The following is a 20,626-nucleotide window of genomic DNA, read 5'->3' as shown; positions in this document are numbered from 1 at the left end:
ACTAATTGTCAGTTAGTGTGATGGAACCAGAGCAAGGAGAGAACGGAAGGAGGGCTGGAATAAAAGCGTCCTAATATATTTTACATAAACTCTGGTATGTCCCATAACGTGACACTCCGAAACAATAACATGCATTTCCCCATGTACTGAGGTCAACACTGCAATGGTTCTGTAGGAACTGTGAAATGGATTCTTGCAGAGGAAAATGGCAAAAAAAAACCCCAACAACATGACCTTCCGCACTTCACATGACCTTCCGTGAAAAGTTATCTTTTCAAGGGAGGTGCAGAGAGTTTTAACACTGATAATAATCCTAGAGTTATGATTCTCAATACAACCTACGAATAGTAGCAGTGTTTGTACATCTAAGACCTACTTGTTAATAAGAATATAATAACGCTCATTTGGGTTCCTTCTGCAAGTGAAAGGACATTTTCTGTCTTTAGTGTTTGTGGGTATCGTGTGGCGTTGTTGTTCCTGTTTTTGTGGTGAGGTCTTCGTTGCTCTGAATAGATGTCGCTATAGCCATTGCTGATTCTGACACCTAAGGTCTTCTATATACATCCTGAATCATTTTCAGGACAGTGTCTGTACTATACTATGGGATCAGAGACCTTATTGAAATGTATATTAAAATCAGTTAACTGGTTTTAAAAAAACAGATTTTTGTAAAATGCTACTAATGTTCTATTAATCACATTAATGACTGGATGAATCAGACTAAGAATAAAGTTTTGTAAGGTTAAAGATTTTAATCCTAGGTCTCATCATCTAGATAGTACAGACAATTCAGATTTCAGGGTTCAAAATTCATGGTGAAGCCGCGTTACTTCTAATCATCATCCAGAAAACCCTAATTTTCCAAAAGCAAATAATTTGAACCCTAGTTAATAATAAAAAGGGCCGATATGCGAGCTGCCACTTGATTTCATGTGCGCGGCCTGCAGAGTTCACATTTCACAGGAAAATTAAAGCAGCGTGTTCATACCTCGACCACGTTATAGATGATATGGAGTTAGACTCACGGTGTGTGTGCATTCAACAGGCTTGCAGCACACACTAGTGTGCAGCCTACAGGTGGTGGTATAGTCTGTAGATGTAGTTGAGTCCGTTTTGTGTGCCATACGCGTACGCCCACATAGACCCGATCACCCACACCAAACCCCATCATGTGTCAGTTTTAACAGCTTCTCTTTCTGTACTTACCTGAGTAGCAAAGCTACGGGCAATTTAATAATTAAGAAGGGGAAAAAATACACATTACTGCTCTCGTCTGGCTCCCCTCGACTGTAGGCCGGAGCATTTTTAGGTTAAATGCAATCAGTAATTTAGTGTTGAAGATCCAAACGCGGTGACTGATCTTGGGCTTGTTGTGTTTTTGGACAAAGTCAATGAACTAAGTAACGCTGGACGGATGTCTCGTCTCGCTGGCTAAGCTAGCCGGCGCGGTATTAAACGTTATTCGGCTCTAAAAACGCGGTCATGCGTTATTTCTTCGTGTTTTGGATCCGCCGTCCTGGCCGTGATGTTTGACTAACCCGGAGTCTGGCGGATTACACCTTTTTGCTGCCAGATGTGAGTGCCAAGATCCACTAGTTAGCTGGACGGCTAGCTAGATAGACTGGGTCGCCCCACCAAACCCGTCTCGGCGGCAGAGACTCGGATGATACGAACAAGCGGCACCGACGAACACGTTTGGACCACGACGGACCGGCGCCATGGATTAAACCCCCGACACTCGAGTCGGGATTATTCGAGATTACGCGAGCCGTGGCCAGCGAGCAGGTCGGCTAGCCTCGCTAGCTTAGTTTAGCTTAGCGACATCGAGCAGCCAAGTAAGTTTGCGGGTTTGCTTTTTTAAAGTTGTGCATTGCGTTTCAACACTTTACTATTGTTTAAATGTAAAAAATATATATATTATAATGTCAAATATAAAACCGCATATTAGTTTGGAGACATTAACCATGCAGCCAGTTGGCTAACATGGCTACTTATTAAGAAAGATTACAGCTGTAAACATTCATGGGGGGAAGAATATAAATTGCGAGGAGATGCGTGGAAAACGAGTGTTGTTACGACCTTTAGCTTCATGTCTAAACACACCTGCGAATAAATGTGCGAATAAAAGCGAGTTTAAAGCCGCTGGCTGTGAATGTCTGGGAGGGGAACGTTATAGTAGTGCCAGCCTTACATGACACTGTGGCCTTCGGGGCTTTGGGCTCCTGTTTTCGGACAGCGCACGCGACCCTTCAGTTTAGTGTGTGCTTCGTTTTGTACTGTTTTGTCTCTGTTTTTTTGCCAACAGCACAAGTGTAACGTGAGTGGTGACAGGTTTATATAACAGAAAGTGAGTGTTGAAGAGTGTAGGTCCGTTGTTTTTGATCTTATCTCCCAAGCGGAAGTGAGGCGGGCCCCTGGTAGAGCGGTCATCTTTGACATGTGTCATCTGTCACTGAGATTAGTCACTTGGGACTGACAGCCTGAGATGTACGTTGGATTGATTTGTATCACAAATTTCTGATAGTCTTGTCAGTTTGTCCAAATATTCAAACCAAATCTAGGCCTGTTGCTTTAGCAGATATTGCAGCCCACACACACACTGTGTGTGTGTGTGTGTGTGTGTGTGTGCGTGTATATGCATGTGTGTGTTTGTGAACAGAATGGTGTTTATTTATTTGTTTGAGCGCTTTTAACAACTGACGTGCTCAAGTCACCTAAAGATTTTGGGCAGTTCTAGGTAGTACATTTTACATTTACATTTTACATTTACAGCATTTAGCAGACGCTCCTATCCAGAGCGACTTACAAAGTGCTTTGCTTCTGATCAGGTAGTAGAATTCCTAAACAAATGAATCATAACAGATACAATTCGATAAATGTTCACATGGTTCAGAAATGAAGTAAATGATGACAATCCGAGGGAGTAGTTTGTTGCACGTTTGTTGCCTGCCAAGTTGCACGTGCATATTATTCATGATAATTATGGCTCTAAAAGTCACTGAGTTTGTCTCATGTCTGGCATATCCCGGAACGAGGAAACAACACTTGCAGTTCCAGGACGGACGCAGGAACATGTTTAAATACATACATGTCACAGATTTCATTAAATTGCATTGTAAGTGTAAGAATTAAAAGGGGATAATTAAATAATTAAGGGCCAGATTTAAATGTGCATGGCAAAATTCAGAATGAAAATAGTATGCTTTCAAAGTCACTGCTTGATGATTTGCCTTTCAATATAAAAACAAATATTGAAATATTGTTGTTTTAAACAATTATCATATTACATATTTTGTGAGGGAAGTATATTTGCACTACAGTAGATAAATGTTTTAGAAAAATACTTCTTTTTAATTAGACAAACACGATTTTGGCTTGTATTTTGTGGTGTTTTCAAATCCTTGTACTGACACAACAACACAGAAAGGGCAGAATAGCCAAAAGACAAATGTTTTCTAGTATTCTCAGATCAGTATCACTATGAACAGCACAAGCCTTGTGTTAGAGATATGGGTTTGTTTGGTTTTTGTCACTGAACTGAGTTTGCTTTTGCAAGAAAGAGCTCACTGACAAAGCGAGTTGTTCATTAATGCTGACTGATCTGAGTTGATCTGTCCGGAGGAACAGCTTCCATTCAGCACCCTATGTAATACCTATACGTTCTAGCTGGTGGAAGTTTTCCATTTGCGTAAATACACTTGACGTTGAAAGTGGTTTTGGTCTTCTTTGACCCAGTTACCCTGTAATATAACTGGATTGAACAGTTAACAGAGATTATCTGCAACGGAACAATTTATTCATTCACCACCCCCTTTGATGCTTTGATGTTTCTTATTCACATCATATTTTGTGGACTTTAGTGGCACGTTCTCAGAGCCATCTGTCGTCTTTTTCACTTACTTTTCTAAATGACATGTTTTGTTTTAATGGGTAATTACATAATAAACTTATTCTACTCTGGATTTTCTTATTGTTTCCTAGATAGAGGTTTGTTCCATCTTAATTTGGATTTACCAGATGAATGTGCTTGTTTGTGTAGAGCACTGATCTTCGGGTTCTCCGGCAGTGTCTGGAGTTTGTGACCAAGACTTGGTGGTGTGCTCTCACTGATAAGAGAAGTGCGGTCACAACTTTAATAGTGCCAGTCCCAAGACGAAGGACACTGTTGTGCTCAGTTTCATTAACCTGAGTGTGAAAATCAGACAGAGTTTGGAAGCAAACAAGTCGTTTGGTGTATTCCATTAACTATTTCTGCCTGAATATTCGGTTGTATGGTGTATTTTTCAAGGATAATTGAAATGTTTAATTGTGCCAGTTAGGGAAAAAGACTTGAAGATCCTTAAACAACTAAATTCCCCCCCAAGCTGGCTAGTTTAGAGTGAAGATGACAGTAAACAGTTTGTGAAGAGTGTTGTTTCCCTTTTAATTTTAAGGGTGAAATAAATTGATCAAAGAATTTCACTAACGTTCGCTAATGGCGTTATTGTAGCTAGTTCTGTTGAGCGTTCAAAGTTGTTGGCTTGAAAAGCGAGATGTCAGTGATGTCATTAATGGTGAGGAGATTTGCTGTAGGCTGATTTAGTCTAGCATGTTCTGCTTTGGCCAGCGTGAAAAGGAAATGATTTATGTTGCTCAGGAGTTGTAATAACTGTTAAGTGTAAGCTGTCTGGTAAAGGTAGGCTTGTCTGCAAAAGTACTGCTGTTTAAGATACATAAGCAGAGGAACTCACCTCTGTAGATTAAGTATTTAGGTAATACACGTATACATAGATATTAAAACTATAGTGAAGTACGCAACGTTTCCAGAGAAACAGGACGTTTCGGACAGAGGTCTTCCATCAGCTGTGAAGCCCTTGGCTTGCACAAAATTGAATTATTAATGTTCCTCTTCAGTCAGAAGGGGTTAAAGGTTTAGACCAATTCAGTAGTAGACGCTTCGTAACATCATTGGTAGGGGCAAACATGGTGAACCTAGAGTTTCTAGCTTGCTTCAGAATAGACAGAATCAACTTTTGACTCAGTCAGTACTTATTGACGCAAGCAAGATGGTACCTGTATTCACCCAGTTATCCTCAACCAGTGGGAATGGTGGTTAGTGTCATTAACAATTTAATTAGTCAAAATCCTTAGCCTCTTCTGATTGGCTGACAACTTTTGCCCATGTTTTGCGAGCATGGGGGACCTATGGACTCCACAAATGAAATCAACTGCAAGTTTGAGCATGAACAGGATGTATCAGAGAGGCACGTCCTGTCCAAACGAGTGCGGGGTACGTCTGAGTGAGCACGTGCGTATTTACCATGAGGGAATGGAAATCCACAAAATCTTATAGAAATAACATATTTGTTCCTTTTGATGTCTGGTAAGCATGAAAGCTGTCTTGCTTTTCAGTGTAACATTACTGTGAAAGCAGTTGTAATGGGAATGTGAAAACCGATCTTCCCTTACCTGCATCTTGTTTCTGAATAATGTCCTGATAAGATTTCAACCACATGAACGGAGACCCCGTTAACATTTGGTCATTTCATGCATCTCGAATATCAGCATTATAGGAACTACAAGGGAATAGAAAATAGTAATAGTAGAAGTAAAAACGTAAATGCACAAAAGACATTTAAAATGGATTCAATGGATTTGCTCAAAGCAGTTCAGAAGATGGTCTGAGATATATTTGACAGATTATATTCAAGTGTAAACGCATTAATCTCTCTGAGCCACATTTGATTACTACACCCTCTTCGCCTCTCATCAAAGCCTCACAATGGAACTTTTCAGGAGTTAACCCCAAGGCGGAAATGCAGATCTTGGTGATGTCATCCAACATGAGAATTAAAAACATTTTCATAGCAGCTGTCATTATCTATGTAAAGCACATGAAAAGGGAACTCTCAAGAAAAAGGAAGGAAGTGTGTTATGACAGTTTTTTTTTTTTCGTTTGTTTGTTTTTGGGTTTTTTTTTTGGTTTGTTTTTGTGTGCTAAGCAACAATTGAATTACAACTTGGCTAACCATTTGTTTGTGATGTAAGTGCTTGTGGTTAAAATCTTCTCAAGGTTCCACCCAAGTTAAAGACGCATGAAGTAAGCAGGTGCTCTTTCATCGCTAAGGTTTTTAACATTCATCTTTCATTTTATTCTTAGCTAAAATTTCTCTCAGAAATGGTTGGAATGGTTTTGATGTTTTTACTTTTTTATTCTCTTGTGGATAATCTCCATCCAGATATAATTCTGATACTCCAGATTACCACCTGTAAGTGGTTCAACGACTCAGCTGTTATGTCCTAGCAGCTATGAGGCTAAAGTTCTCATGCATGTTTTTTTCCCCCAAGGTATTGTGTCATTATATTCACAATCTTTCAGTATTGTAGCTCAGGAATGTTTTTTTTTCTCCCTTTCTTCCATCAGTAACCTTTTTATGGCGCTGTTTGAATGTCCTGTTCATGTCCTGTCACTTGCCAGCAAAACTGGAAACTATAATAATGGAGCACATGTCGTGTGTGATGGAAACAAAATGCATTGTTGAGGTGCTGTGATTCCTTCCCGTTTCCAAGATCACTAATCTGCGCATTACGCTGTGAACGTATTTCTTCTAGACCCGTCGCCACCAGTGCCCCCTACGCCCAGCTGAATGTTGCTCCATCACCTACGTCCACTTGCGTGTCTCTGATGGACATGGAGCTAGCTGCGTGCCCCACGCCACACCAGAACGGTGACGTTCACCGGCAGGAGCGAGTCTCTGAGCCGGCCACCTCCGCCCTGAAGGTGCACCTCTACCACAGCAGCTCGGGCGAGGAGGACGGCTCCTCCCTGTGTTACCCGCCGGGCGAGTATATCGCAGAGCAGCTGGCCATCGAAGCAGCTCGTCAGTGTGGTGAGTCATTCACAAGTGCTAAACAGAGAGAAGCCGGTGACCACTAGACTGAAGGGTTCAGCATCATTGGTTTCTAGTTATGCTGAGTATGTTAGCCATTTGTCATTGGCCAAGAGTTGATATGGGTGTTTAAGAGCTTTGTTGGGGAAACAATCACAGGCAAAAGTCAGTTATTTTGAATTTGAATATTTTTTTGTACAATTAAAAAACACAAAATGTAAATAACATAACATACAGTGCAGGTAGAGATCAAAACCTGATATGGGCTTATATAAAGCCTCTACCCTAATAATCAAAAACATATAACAAACATAACTTCAGCAAGACAAAATCAGATCGCACCAATATAAACACAAAAAAACGGTTAAAAGTCAGTTATGAAATTTAACTAAGATAAATAAACTGAATGTAATTATGTTTTTAATCGTGGAATTTTTCTCCAGGGTAGCCTGAATTCTGGAGACTGTTCCATCATGATTGATTACAGGAGGCCTTAAAATTTGGGACCAATATTGAGTCTCTTAAGCAAATTGGATCAAATGTTTACAGATTAATTGAACCAATCACCAAGTGAACCAGTCACCCAAAGAGACTCCATTGCCCTACAGCTCTTTTTGTCCTTGCAACAGATTGATGGGATTCCTAACCAATTAAAAACATCAGCAGTTCCAAGCAGTAAGATAGGCGGGAAGCAACCAGTCTAACATCTGGCTGTAGACTGGCTTAAAAGGCAGTGGCACTGAGACAGCGTTTGAATGAGAATCATGGGAGAGACGCATCAGTCTACCTCTATTTACTGATCTCCAACATAAACATATAACTCACCAACTGGGAATTCATTAAGAGGGTAAGGCACCAATGATTGGTGTTTGGGTTCGTTTAAGGATAGGTTTGCTATTTACAGTCATTTCTATTTATTTATTTATTCAGTTCCTTAACAGTGTCATACAGGCTGTGGTACCATATGAACATATGCTCGGAATGCAAAAATATACACACACACACACACACTGTGGGGAGTGTGTAAATATGTATATTTCCTGCTCATAAAAAATTAAAATTAATGAGACTGCAGACAACAAAGCTGTTGTAAAGAGCTGTGGGAGCATGTGACGAATAACAATGTTGAGCTCCTTGAGCTTGAATGTCTGTCTGCTAATGAAAGTGAGGCGCTTCTGCCCTTCACTTCTTCTGTTCTACTTTCTGCCCCTGCAGGGGTGACACCGGCCTACCTCAGCCTCTTCTGCCTTTATCGAGAAAGTGACCGAGTGTGGTTGCCTCCCAGTCACACCCTCAGTCTGGACGAGTCCACCAAAGAGAGCCTGATCTTCAGAATTAGGTACTCCGAGCACTTTTGAAGTGAAAGTCTACTCACTGTACTTACCCAAAAACATGCTTAATTTGTTTATAAAACATAACGCCCAACATGATATATGGCATCATGTTATGGAAATAAATCGAGCACTTTTTTTGGGGTGCGGGAATCTGTCTCCTGTGCATATTTATCATTTTTTGCCATTCTAATTTGGTTAATTACCTTTTTTACATTTCTTTAGTGGCCAATATTTGTGGAAAATCAACCACAATTATTTGGTGCCAATAGTGCCCACATAAACTGAAATCTGGTTTGCTTTCACCATTTCCCAACTCCCTTCATCCTACTGCCGATGGTGATGGTTATGTGTCGTGTTTGCTCCCGTATCCTTCGCACAGGTACTATTTTCCTGGGTGGTACAGCTGTTCAGCCTCTCGAGCATACAGATGTGGCGTTACTAAGGGATCCGAGAGCCCTGTTCTGGACGACCACGTCATGGCTTACCTTTTTGCCCAGGTGAGACAGTCACGTGCAGCCTGTTCTGAGATTTGAATCGCAGCTGTGGACCTTTCCGGACAGGGACATTGGTCCATGTGGCAGACCCGTTCTCATGCCTGGGACTGAGGTTGGGACTTATTAGACCCCATCAGCATGAGTTTGCATTTTGAGTCATGGCAGTGACTCACTGAAAAGCCAGGATTGAGGTTTCAACCTCAGGCGCCATGTGCCAGGATTGTGTTCAGATCGGGCACAGCAGACAGTAAGGGTAAAAGTCCTCTTACTGTTCAACAGGACAGCAGGGCCCTCTCCTAGATCCTGTGCCACTAAACTGTAAAAGGTGTAAGAATCGTTACTTTGGAATGGAAATGCATCTAAATTGTTAGCCAGAAGTGGGTTTTTATAAATCATAAACCATTTTCTTTAATCCAGGTTAGTGTGGATGGTTGTGGATGGCTTGGTTCTTAATAATGAAAGCACATCTTTCAGCATGCGGTGTACAAGTTGGGAAAGGCAACCCAGTTAATAACGGCTGTATGTTTTTGTGGATTTAACACTTGTTTCAGTATTGTTGTTCGTTGGGCGTTTTGCATATGAACCAAAGAGAGCTTTCCTTGTGGTGAGGACTGGATCAAAATGAATTTGTGCAGAGTAAATCTACATACACGTTGGCCTTTATTTACAAAACAGAAGGTAAATAAAGGAAACCCATGCTGGCTGACTCCTCCGAGAGGTTCTAATCTGCCTGCAGTGCCTGTTTTGTCGTCTGCCAATATTTTGGTGTGTGCTGTTTACTATAAGTCAGCTAGGGTGATACTTAACCATTACATGACCAGGTTTGTTAGATGTATGCATTTGCGAAAATAGCTGCGATCCCTAAGGAAATGAATGCGAAATCTCACATATCTTGATCAGTGTGCAAGATATCCATGACTCTAGACAGGATTCTGTAGGGTCCCGCTGTCTTGTAATGGGATAGTATGGAGAGTTCTGGAGTGCTGTCAAAGAGCCTATTTATACTCATATTTAAAGTTCAGCATGATGAGCTATGCTCTCTGTTTACTCTGCAATTATGACAGGATCATCACTTCGACGTTTATCCGCACTTTGTCACTTCATGTTCTTTTGTAGCTTATTGTCTTGTGAAAAAGCTGCTTCTGCAACATTCCTGATACCCTTGTGATCTGCACGTTAACTGTCATTTCTGTCAGCGTAATGGCTATTATTTTTTTTTTATAATGAACATACGTTAATTAAGTTGTTACAGGCCCTCTGTGATTGCCCTTGACTGGTAAGAATATCAAAAGGATTCTGAGGAGCTGGTAACTTTAGAAAAGGGAATCGTACAAAATGGCGGATTGTGAAACGCCTCCTTAGCCATTTAGGAGGTCTGAAGTGGGAGAGTAGCCTCAAGATTTTGCCTGGGGAGAGGGAGGGCTGGAATTAAACTGCAGTCTTCCAGGAGCTGAACTCCGTTTGAACCGCCCATATTGAGCATATTCGTGTCTTGGGCCGAAGCCAGTCAGTCACTCCGCTCAAAGGAGCCAAACTCTGAGGTGTTGGCCGTTGCGATGCCGTCAGCGCGTTCTCCTCACCTGTGTGATGCGGGAAGGCAGCAGTCGAATCTAGTGGCTTCGCACGCCGACACGAACCACGTTAGCTTAGTCGACAAAATTGCCACTTTTCTAAAGCTTGTTTTCTTCTTCGTTTCGGCCTCTTGCAGAGAGCAAGTGGTGGTCGATCTGTCGAGAAAGATATGACCAGAGGTGCATGACCTTTGTTCTGTTTTCTGCAAATCAGCCTTTAAACACCTCTGCATAGCACACCAGTATCAGGACGCCGGCTTTGTCCACGGATTATATATAACTGGCGTTTGGGGCCTTGCCAAGCTGGAACTGAAACCCAGAACTCTGGTGAGCGAGGTTAGCGTGCCTGTGGGGTCATTTTACGTGCTCCTGCAGGGCTGCCGCTAACTTGCCACATTATTGCACAGCCTGCCAGGCATAGTTAACCTTGGTGGGTCATTCAGCCCACCACACAGGCACCCGCGACACCAACACCATATCCTCCCTCCCCCCCCCGCAAACACTAATTGCCATGTTTGCACCGGTTTGACAGCCACTTCTTAACGAGCCTTTGTTCTTCCTTCACGTCGACTTCCTCCGCAGTGGCGGAGCGACTTTGTGAGCGGCTGGGTGAAGCTGTCTACCAGTCATGAAACCCAAGAAGAGTGCCTCGGCATGGCCGTCCTAGATATGATGAGGATCGCCAAGGAGAAACAGTGTTCACCACTCGATATTTACAACGACATAAGGTATGAATTATTGAGAGCCTGTTCAATCATTCAGCATTTGGTGGGCGCAGTTATCTTGCAGCCTCCTTCTAGCGCTACTGTACAACCCCAGTTGGGTCTGACCTAATTTCAGTGCTTACATCCTGTTTGACTGTTGGCTGAGCCCTTCCTTTGCGTCCCTGCACGTATTTTTGCGGTTTTAGAGTTATTAACATCTTAGCTCTTTGTCATCCCCCTCAGCGCTGATCTCACCACGCTTCCTCTCCCCCTGCAGTTATAAGTCCTTCCTGCCCAAAGACATGCGCATGCAGATTCAGGACTATCACTTTGTGACCCGGAAGCGGATCCGCTACCGCTTCCGGAAGGTGGTGCAGCAGTTCAGCCAGTGCCGGGCCACGGCGCGCGACCTCAAGCTCAAGTACCTGATCAACCTCGAGTCCCTGGACCCAGGCTTCTACACCGAGCGCTTCCAGGTCAAGGAGGCCTCGGCCGGCCAAGTAACCATCGTCGTGTCCGCCGACCAGGGCATCCAGTGGTGCCGCGAGAGGCAAAAGGAAGCTCAACCAGAGGTGAGGCCCATTTCGCAGCCTGCCCGTCGGAAGCTGCACAGGTGGCCGCAACTCCTCACAGTGCCTTGGAGTGGATGGTGGAGGTTCTGAGTTGAGACCTTGCGTAACCGTGGGCAGATCGGGTCTTCATTGGGCTCTGGTTCCTCACAATAGCACCATGGGTAATCAGATAAGTCAGATAAGTTCTGCCCCATAGCGCAAGGACTGCACTGGGAACCCCTCACCTATAAGAAAGTGACTGGCCGGTGATCAGGACACACTTCCCCTTCCTCATATCGTGTTCACAGCATTGCTGGGTGTCCAGGTGATAAGTCGGCTGGAAAGAGAGACTAAATTTGTCGCTGACCTCACAATTACCACAGCAAGAGCAATGCTGCCTCCAGATGTCAGGGGTAATGATGGTCTACTGGGCTACAAAGCCACACAGACTCGGATGACAGTACCTCACAGTTTCCTTGTCTCAGAGTTGCTGAGCATAAATGGAAACACTTTCTGACCTGCAGTAATAGTATCTGCTTCCTTTCTTTATTCACTGCGTGACCTTTGGGTTTAACATTGAGTTACTTAACTATTATAGCCAAGCTCTGCTCTTTGCTAAGTTCATATAAGGATCAACTGAGCAAATGGTCCAGTGAAATTAATTAATTGCGTGTCTCTGATGTTTTGAGACGAGCGGTCCAGGATGTGTTGGTGGGGCAACTTTGGTCCTGGAGGGGCCAGAGTCCACCAACTGTTTGGTGATTTGTCTGCTCAAACACAACTGATTTGACTTATCGGTTAAAAATACCAAGTTCAGTCAACGTAAGCGGGGAAATCACCAAATCGGCCTGGACTCTGGCCCTGCCGGACCAGACTCGGGCCCCCGTGGCCCGGATCAGTTGCGGTCACAATGCAGGCCACAGCAGTGTCTTTGCTGTTCCCTGTTCATGGTGTTTGCGTTCCTCACAGGACCTGCAGACGTATTGTGATTTCCCAAACATCATCGACATCAGCATCAGACAAGCAAGCAAAGAGGCAGCCAACAAGAGCCGGGTCGTCTCCATCAACACCCAGGACGGCAAAACTCTGGTAGGCCCGTCACCCCAGATCACCCCAAAAAGGCCAATGCTTGTATGAAAGCACGGGATCCTGCTGCCAGTAATCACTTGGGATCTGGCTAATGTCCAATGGCCTTCATTCATGGTTATGATTTAGCTTGGCGTGTTCGTTGGGAGCGAAATGTCGAACCAGCATGGGCTGGAATTTGAGCAGTGGAACAAGAAGTGGGGGCGTAATGGAGCGTAATGATAGTACGCCCTATACTGATAGTACACCCTATATTGATAGTACGCCCTATTTTGATAGTACGCCCTATTTTGATAGTACGCCCTATACTGATAGTACACCCTATATTGATAGTACGCCCTATTTTGATAGTACGCCCTATACTGATGGTACACCCTATATTAATAGTACACCCCATATATTCATAGTACACCCTATATTGATAGTATGCCCTATTTTGCTGCTGTTGATTCAACTGGTCATTGGGGTATAATTCGAACTCTTTCTTGCCATCATAATGCTTCTAGCTTCTGGTTTGCGTAAATGCTTTCGCTGAAGGACGTGCGTGTGCCGTGTGGTTCTGTGACAGGAGGTGGAGTTCTCCTCCCAGGCCGAGGCCCTGTCCTTCGTCTCCCTGATTGACGGCTACTACAGGCTGACTGCCGACGCCCACCATTACCTCTGCAAAGACGTGGTGCCCCCTCGGCTCCTGGAGGCCATCGAGAACTTCTGCCACGGGCCGATATCGTAAGCCTTAAACCCCAGCCAACGAACCTGAGTGCAAAGACCAACTGTCCTTTGACCATCCAATTCGTATGAAAAGCCTCAGTTGTGGGTATTGCAAATGCTAGCTAACCAGAGATTAAGCGGCATAGATCATTAAATAGATGAAAATCAGATATATGTTTCTTTGGTTGATGGGTTTTAAATAACAAATGCAATGTAGTGACTATTTCTGTGTTTGTGTAGAATGGAGTTTGCCATCAGTAAGTTGCGCAGGGCTGGAAACCAGCGGGGTCTTTACGTCTTGCGTTGCAGCCCCAAAGACTACAACAAATACTTCCTGACTTTTGCCGTCGGGGTACGTTCCCCGGCCCATCTCATGGAACTTGTAGGTGTCACGCTTGCCTGATTCACACCTCTTCGACGCCAACCCTTTCTTTCAGATGTACGATCAGGTGGAATACAAGCACTGTCTGATAAATAGATCAGACACTGGCGACTATGTCCTGAGTGGGACTAAGAGGACCTTCAGAAGCATGCGGGAGCTGCTTGCTTGCTACCAGAAAGAGACGGTTCGATCAGATGGCATCACTTTTCAGTTCAGCAAATGCTGCCCTCCCAAGGCCAAGGGTTAGTACTGCAACAAAAGTACCAGTTGAGTAGTCTGTGTTTTCAATCAGCACAGAAGATTCTAGGTCATTTTTTGATGTTGCCTTTGTTTGTTGCAGAAAAGTCGAGTCTGCTGGTTTGTCGGAGTAATAAGGACTGCGAGGTTCTCCTTTCGCCCACCCTGCACAGGCAGAACATTAGTCAGATGGTTTTCCACAAAATCAGGAAGGAAGACCTAGAGTTTGTAAGCATTCTGTCTCACACTGTCCTTATCTCCCCTTCTGTGTAATCATCTGTAAAAGTGCAAGTGCAAACCTAATTCTACCAATCAGTTCTAGAACAAACCTGATTCTACCAATCAGTTCTAGAACAAACCTGATTCTACCAATCAGTTCTAGAACAAACCTGATTCTACCAATCAGTTCTAGAACAAACCTGATTCTACCAATCAGTTCTAGAACAAACCTGATTCTAGCATTCAGTTCTAGAACAAACCTGATTCTAGCAGAAAGGTTTGACAGTGTCTTACTGCAATGTGTGTCATGTGGTGAGTTTCTCTTTAGATATAAAAACTGATAAAGTGATTTTACTCTCCACATCTTGTATGATCATATCTGGGTTCCTAACCTTACTGTCTCAGGGGGAGAACCAAGGCCAGGGTACGTTTACCAAGATTTTTCGGGGGATTCGTAAAGAGCTGGGAGACTACGGAGAAATGCACAAGACAGATGTTATCATTAAAGTCCTGGACAAAGCACACAGGAACTATTCAGAGGTGAGTACGAGGCAGTGTGTCCTGGTGAGGTGATGTTTTTAATGTTTCTATTAAGACACCGAATGTGATCAGATTGACCAATGGCAGGTGCACCATGGGTTTTCTAAGGAGCTGTGTTTATCGTTCCTTCTCTCTTTTCTTCGTTTGGCAGTCCTTCTTCGAGGCAGCCAGTATGATGAGCCAGCTCTCCCACAAGCACCTGGTGCTCACCTACGGCATCTGTGTGTGCAGTGAGGAGAGTAAGTGTGGCATCACGCCTCGATAAATCCCACGCCCTCTGCATGACCTCTGACCGGCTCGACCGCCGCCTTGGGGCATGCCGGTCCAACCACTTTACCCCGCTTAACGTGTCATTGCAGACATCATGGTGCAGGAGCACGTGAAGTTCGGCTCCTTGGACACCTACTTGAAGAAGAACAAGAACTCGGTCAACATCTTGTGGAAGCTGGAGGTGGCCAAACAACTGGCGTGGGCCATGCACTTCCTCGTAAGCGTCAACTACACCGCGGCGTGTTAACCAGTCGTTGAAAGCAGAAGTCTGATATTGACACCCCTCCCCCCTTTCCGTCCGCAGGAGGAGAAAAACCTGGCCCACGGGAACGTGTGCGCAAAAAACATCCTGCTGATCCGTGAGGAGGATCGAAAAACGGGCAACCTGCCCTTCATCAAGCTCAGTGACCCAGGCATCAGCATCACAGTGCTGCCCAGAGAGAGTGAGTGAGAGCGACCCTTACCATGACCTCTCCATACCTCCTGACCTCTCCATACCTCCTGACCTCTCCATACCTCCTGACCTCTCCTGGTTGATGAATACCAGTAGATGAATGAATCTATGGTTGGAGTGTCCACGACTGTCCGCAATACCCGGAGGTGCGATCTCAGCCCCACCCTTTCCCTTTTTAGTTCTGGTGGAGCGAATCCCATGGGTGCCCCCTGAGTGCATCGTGGACCCCAAGAATCTCAGCCCCGCTACGGACAAGTGGAGCTTCGGGACAACGCTCTGGGAGATCTGCAGCGGAGGGGAGAAGCCTCTTGCCAACATGGACAGCTCAAAGGTGGAGTGTGTGGGTGTGTGCGTGTGTGAGAGAGTGTCGCTCTCCTTCCTCTCCCTCCCTCTTTCCTGGCCTAGCACTCCTACATGTTTATGCTTTCCTGTTTAACGATTGCCAAGCAAATGCATTAATAACCATGAGGAGGGTTTTCTCTCGGTCGAGGCAGCTGGTTGGACAACAGAGGCGGGAATAATAAGTAGGGCAATGCTGAGGAGTCAAACACGCTCTGCTCGCGCCTCTTGTATATCGCCCGTGATCTGCTTCTTTATTGCTCTGAACTCTTTTGATTCATTCAGAAACACCTGTTCTATGAGGACCGCCATCATCTACCCATGCCCAAATGGACCGAGCTGGCCAACCTTATCAACAGCTGCATGGACTATGAGCCTGCCTTCAGGTCGTCCTTCAGAGCGGTGATCCGTGACCTCAACAGTCTCTCCTGTCCAGGTGGGTGAGACACACACACACACACACACACACACACACACACACACACACACACACACACACCTTAGTGGAGAGGGGCGGTGCTCAGTAAGAACTGGTTCCCTGGCCTGAAGGAACATGCAACACCACCAGTGTTTCGGTTAATAATGCCGTCATGCTGTGAATGTCAGGAATTGGGATGATTTGCTGTGTTTGATCCCCATTAGTCTTGATGATCCAAGGCAAAGCACACTTCAGATTGGCTGTGGGGAGCTGTTGTATCCTGTGCTTAACAGCTCTCTCTCTCCCTGTTAGAGCCGTTAAACCTGTCATTATCTGGAACTTTGCATAGCTACTGTTACATTGTGGTTTTGGCATCGCTCCCTCTGAAAACAACCTATTTATTATATATATATGTGTTTTCAGTTTGGGGGGTTGTGAACTTGATGCAGTTCAACTCCGGTTCAGGTTCCTGAAATCTTTCCACGTTTCCCCAGACTATGAGATGATGACGATGGAGAGTGACTTGGTGCCCGGGAGAAGTGGAGGTCTGGCGTTTGCTTCAGGAGCCTTTGAGGACCAGGAGCCAGTACAGTTTGAGGAGAGGCACCTGATCTTCTTACAGCAGCTAGGAAAGGTAGTGCCCTGTGACCTCTTCCGGAGGAGAAACCTCAGAGGAACCTGCTGTGATGCTATATTGTCCATGGTACCGTGTGTTGTACGATGTCATGACAAGTACCATAGAAGGTTCCCTTCTGACAGTATTTTATTTTACATGGGGTTTATACAACTGCCTCGCAGTCTTATTGGTTGAAAAGCTTTCTAATCATGCTGATGTTCATGATGACACCACAGGGTTTGCCCACCAAAACTGCATCACCTGGCTCAGTTGTTGCTAGGTAACAACAAGCTTTATGTTTGGGGCTTCTTTTCTTTGTCGATCTGTTGCTATGAAAACAAGCTTAGAACACGTCGGGTTGTTTATCTCCTTCGGCTCACGCCTGTGAATCATAGATGTTCTTCACGATAAAACGCCCCCCAGTGCTGTGACTCAGGCCGGGCCCGGGAGGTCTGGCCTGGTCGTTGCCCTAACCGGCGTTGCCGTGTGCTGCAGGGGAACTTCGGCAGCGTGGAGATGTGCCGCTATGACCCTCTGCAGGACAGCACGGGCGAGGTGGTGGCGGTCAAGAAGCTTCAGCACAGCACCACGGAGCACCTGCGAGACTTCGAGCGCGAGATCGAGATCCTCAAGTCACTCCAGCACGAGAACATCGTCAAGTACAAAGGCGTGTGCTATGGCGCAGGTGAGAGAGGGTCGGGGGTCGGGGGTCAGGATAGTGGCTAAGCGATGAACTAAAAAAAGAGTTTTGCCTTCGTCCCCCCAAAGAATTACCAGCAGGATGTCTGCTGTAATTTCTTTTCGTTTCGCCCATATTCGTGTTCTTCTCTTGAGGAAAGGGTTTGTTGTTGCTCTGCAAACGTCACGAGAAGGTGCTTGTTTTCTCGCAGGGCGGCGAAACCTTCGGCTGGTGATGGAGTACCTGCCGTACGGGAGTCTGCGAGATTACCTCAGCAAGAACCGAGACAGGATCGACAACAAGAAGCTCGTGCATTACGCCTCTCAGATATGCAAGGTAAGATGTCTGCTTGATCGCTTATTCACATACTCTTAAAAATGCCCATTTCCTCTGTTCTTAAAAAGTCAGCTCTATGATGTATGCAGATTTTTTTGTGGGGGGTTCCAATCTTGTGCTAATACAGGGCATGGAGTATCTTGCAAACAGACGGTATATTCATCGGGATCTGGCCACTCGAAACATCTTGGTGGAGAGTGAGTTTCGGGTGAAAATTGGAGACTTTGGCCTGACAAAGGTCTTGCCTCAGGACAAAGAGTACTACAAGGTCAAGGAGCCCGGAGAAAGCCCGATTTTCTGGTGAGACTCTTCAGCGATTTGATCATTTAGGGCAGAAGTTTCCCTTTGTAACAGTTACAGCCTGCCACCGTGATTCACTTTTACGTCACGGTCGCACACAGACGTCCACAAGGTTTCGGCGTCTGATGAAACGTGCTGTGTGGAATTGCAGGTATGCCCCCGAATCCCTGACCGAGAGCAAGTTCTCTGTGGCCTCAGACGTCTGGAGTTTCGGGGTTGTTCTGTACGAACTTTTCACCCACAGCGAGAAGCTCTGCAGCCCCCCTACGGTGTGTACCTTATTTGCATATCAATCATCCTGTTTCTTGTGTCTCTGGTTTGGTTGCTGCTGTGTGATTTTCCCCCCCATCTCATTGCATATTCATCAGATCAATATATATTGTATGACTGATCAGGTTATAGTTGTACTCAAACAACAACAAAAGGCCATCTTGGAATGTCTCTCACAGTTCCATGTCATTCATATGTGAAATGTATTAGTAACTTAGTAGTTAATATAGTACTACTATATTAGTAGTAGTAGTAGTTTGTGAGAATAACTTATGGATGACATGCCGTGTCTGCAGCTAAACCTTATGAATCAAAATCTCAATTCTGGCTCTGTTCAGATCTTCATGAGCATGATGGGAGGAGACAAACAGGGCCAGACGATTGTCTATCATCTCATCGAGCTCCTGAAGAGAGGGAACCGCCTACCGCAGCCGGTGGGCTGCCCTTCTGAGGTAAAACACCCTCTGTGTGCCTGTGTGGTCACTCCCCTGGCCAGCCATGCATGGTCACCTGCTTCTAAACTTTCTAGAACTTTCCTAAACCTGAAACAAAGTCACTTTGGCTCTATTGAGTGCCTGTGTGTGTGTGTGTGTTTTTGGTTTCAGATGTATGAGGTAATGCAGGAATGCTGGGACAACGACCCCAGTTTTCGGCCAGCCTTCAAGGAGCTCGCTCTGCGCGTGGACTTGTTCCGAGACAGCAGCGACTCAGACAGATACGCCCAAGTGCCTCCGTTTTGAGAGAGAAGCACTCTGCTGCCTTCTCAAAGGGTGTCGCTCTCTGATCGACGCCATGCGCCGCCTGCCTCCCTGGTGTTCGTCAGCCATCTTGGCATATATCACGTATATGAGAGGACACGCAGCCCTGAACTCGGCCAGCTTCTTAAGGTCACTTGTAAGGTCACACGTTTTCATTTGCTCCTCCCCCTGCGTTCTTTTGCTACTAGTGCTGGCGTAACCCAGGCCTCCAACCCCTGTCAAGAATGGGGGGGGAGAAAACTGTGAATGTAAGAATGCGCAAGCACTGCATTCTTTTTCTAAGTGTTTTCATGTAAATATATATAAAGATTTTATAATTTTATAAAAATGAGAATATGAATGCACTGCTGGTTATATTTGAACTGTTCCCAAGCGGTGAGAAGCAAATGAAGAATTTCAAGAGAGAGAGAGAGAATTGTTTATAGGTTTTCATTTCCATTGTCATGCAGGTGGTGTCTTAATTAAAATCATATTATACTGGTGCTGAATGTCTCAGTCATTTTGTAAATGTGGCGTTTGGCGGGTTTTTTTGACAAGTAGCACACGCACCTCTGGATTCGTGCTAATTACTGTGTAGTGATGAAGATGGTGCACTTTTAAATGGCATTAGCCCTGGTTTCATCTGATGTGTGCATGTTTTTTTAATTTTTTTTTCACCCCTGAAGTCTGCACGTCTAGTGTTAACTCTTTGGCCTGTAACTTCTGACTCATAAGTCATATTCTCAAAAATCTTGTTTTTTTTTTATATTAATCCTCGTCTTCTTGTGAATCCTCTAGGCCCTGCCTGTTCATTTATGCAATGATAGGGGATTTTTGCTTATTTGCATAATATGCAAAACCTACTTTTGCAAACTTGTCCTAGCCTTTTCCGATTTGCTTGAAATTGGTGTCAAAATATACACAAACGTCTGAATCTCAATAATTATCAAAAAACATTTTGAACTTTTCCAGTAATATGACTCTGTCCATGAAAAGTCCAGGGGCACAACTTTATATTCCTTATTTATTATTCCCAGCTGTAATTTCAGAACCGCTAGTTCAGTTTTTGGTGTGTTTACCACAATAGGTTTTTGCTGTAGCTTATCAAATCTGGCATATCTTTGGTAATAGGGTGAGTGTTCTCTTTCTGTAAACGCTGCTATAAATAAGCTCATTTTGCAATTTGCTCCTGTGGTTAAGCTTACTGAAGGATTCCTAACGATGGCCTCCATTAGCCAATCGGCTTTAAGTGGGGATTTGCCATGCTTAATATTTACCAATCCAAACTAATAATTTATATTTTTTTGCCATCCTACGAAATGTAGTTGTCCAGTTGTCAGCACTATTGTGAGGTTCTTTTCAAATGTGTCCCAGACGGACCAATTTGGTAATTATGCTTGATGCTTCATATTATAAACGTTTTTTTTTTTACAGACACCTAGTGGTCTGAGTGAATTAGAAATCCTGTACTAAATCCACTTTAAACATGAGCACCTTCATGCGGGGGACTTG

At 44.6% G+C, this 20,626-nt stretch overlaps 1 protein-coding gene across 1 annotated transcript; it reads left to right on the top strand.

The window, feature by feature from the left end:
• The first annotated feature begins 1,142 nt into the window (after window positions 1–1,142).
• Window positions 1,143–19,617, top strand: jak2b (Janus kinase 2b). The gene is made up of 24 exons (XM_076997733.1): window positions 1,143–1,835; window positions 6,592–6,869; window positions 8,085–8,208; window positions 8,583–8,700; window positions 10,851–10,996; window positions 11,250–11,544; window positions 12,493–12,612; window positions 13,178–13,335; window positions 13,558–13,669; window positions 13,755–13,941; window positions 14,040–14,164; window positions 14,561–14,695; window positions 14,847–14,934; window positions 15,055–15,182; window positions 15,270–15,408; window positions 15,599–15,750; window positions 16,044–16,194; window positions 16,671–16,810; window positions 17,288–17,477; window positions 17,683–17,807; window positions 17,935–18,107; window positions 18,259–18,376; window positions 18,716–18,829; window positions 18,983–19,617. Exons 2-24 carry the CDS (start codon window positions 6,665–6,667, stop codon window positions 19,115–19,117), a joined length of 3,378 nt encoding a protein of 1,125 aa, XP_076853848.1. The 5' UTR covers window positions 1,143–1,835; window positions 6,592–6,664; the 3' UTR covers window positions 19,118–19,617.
• The last annotated feature ends 1,009 nt before the right edge of the window (window positions 19,618–20,626 follow it).

This window comes from Brachyhypopomus gauderio, chromosome 3 (genome assembly GCF_052324685.1).
Source record: "Brachyhypopomus gauderio isolate BG-103 chromosome 3, BGAUD_0.2, whole genome shotgun sequence".
Classification (NCBI taxonomy): Eukaryota; Metazoa; Chordata; class Actinopteri; order Gymnotiformes; family Hypopomidae; genus Brachyhypopomus; species Brachyhypopomus gauderio.
The sequence above is the reverse complement of the archived record's forward strand: the minus strand, read 5'-3'. Positions and strand labels throughout refer to the sequence as shown.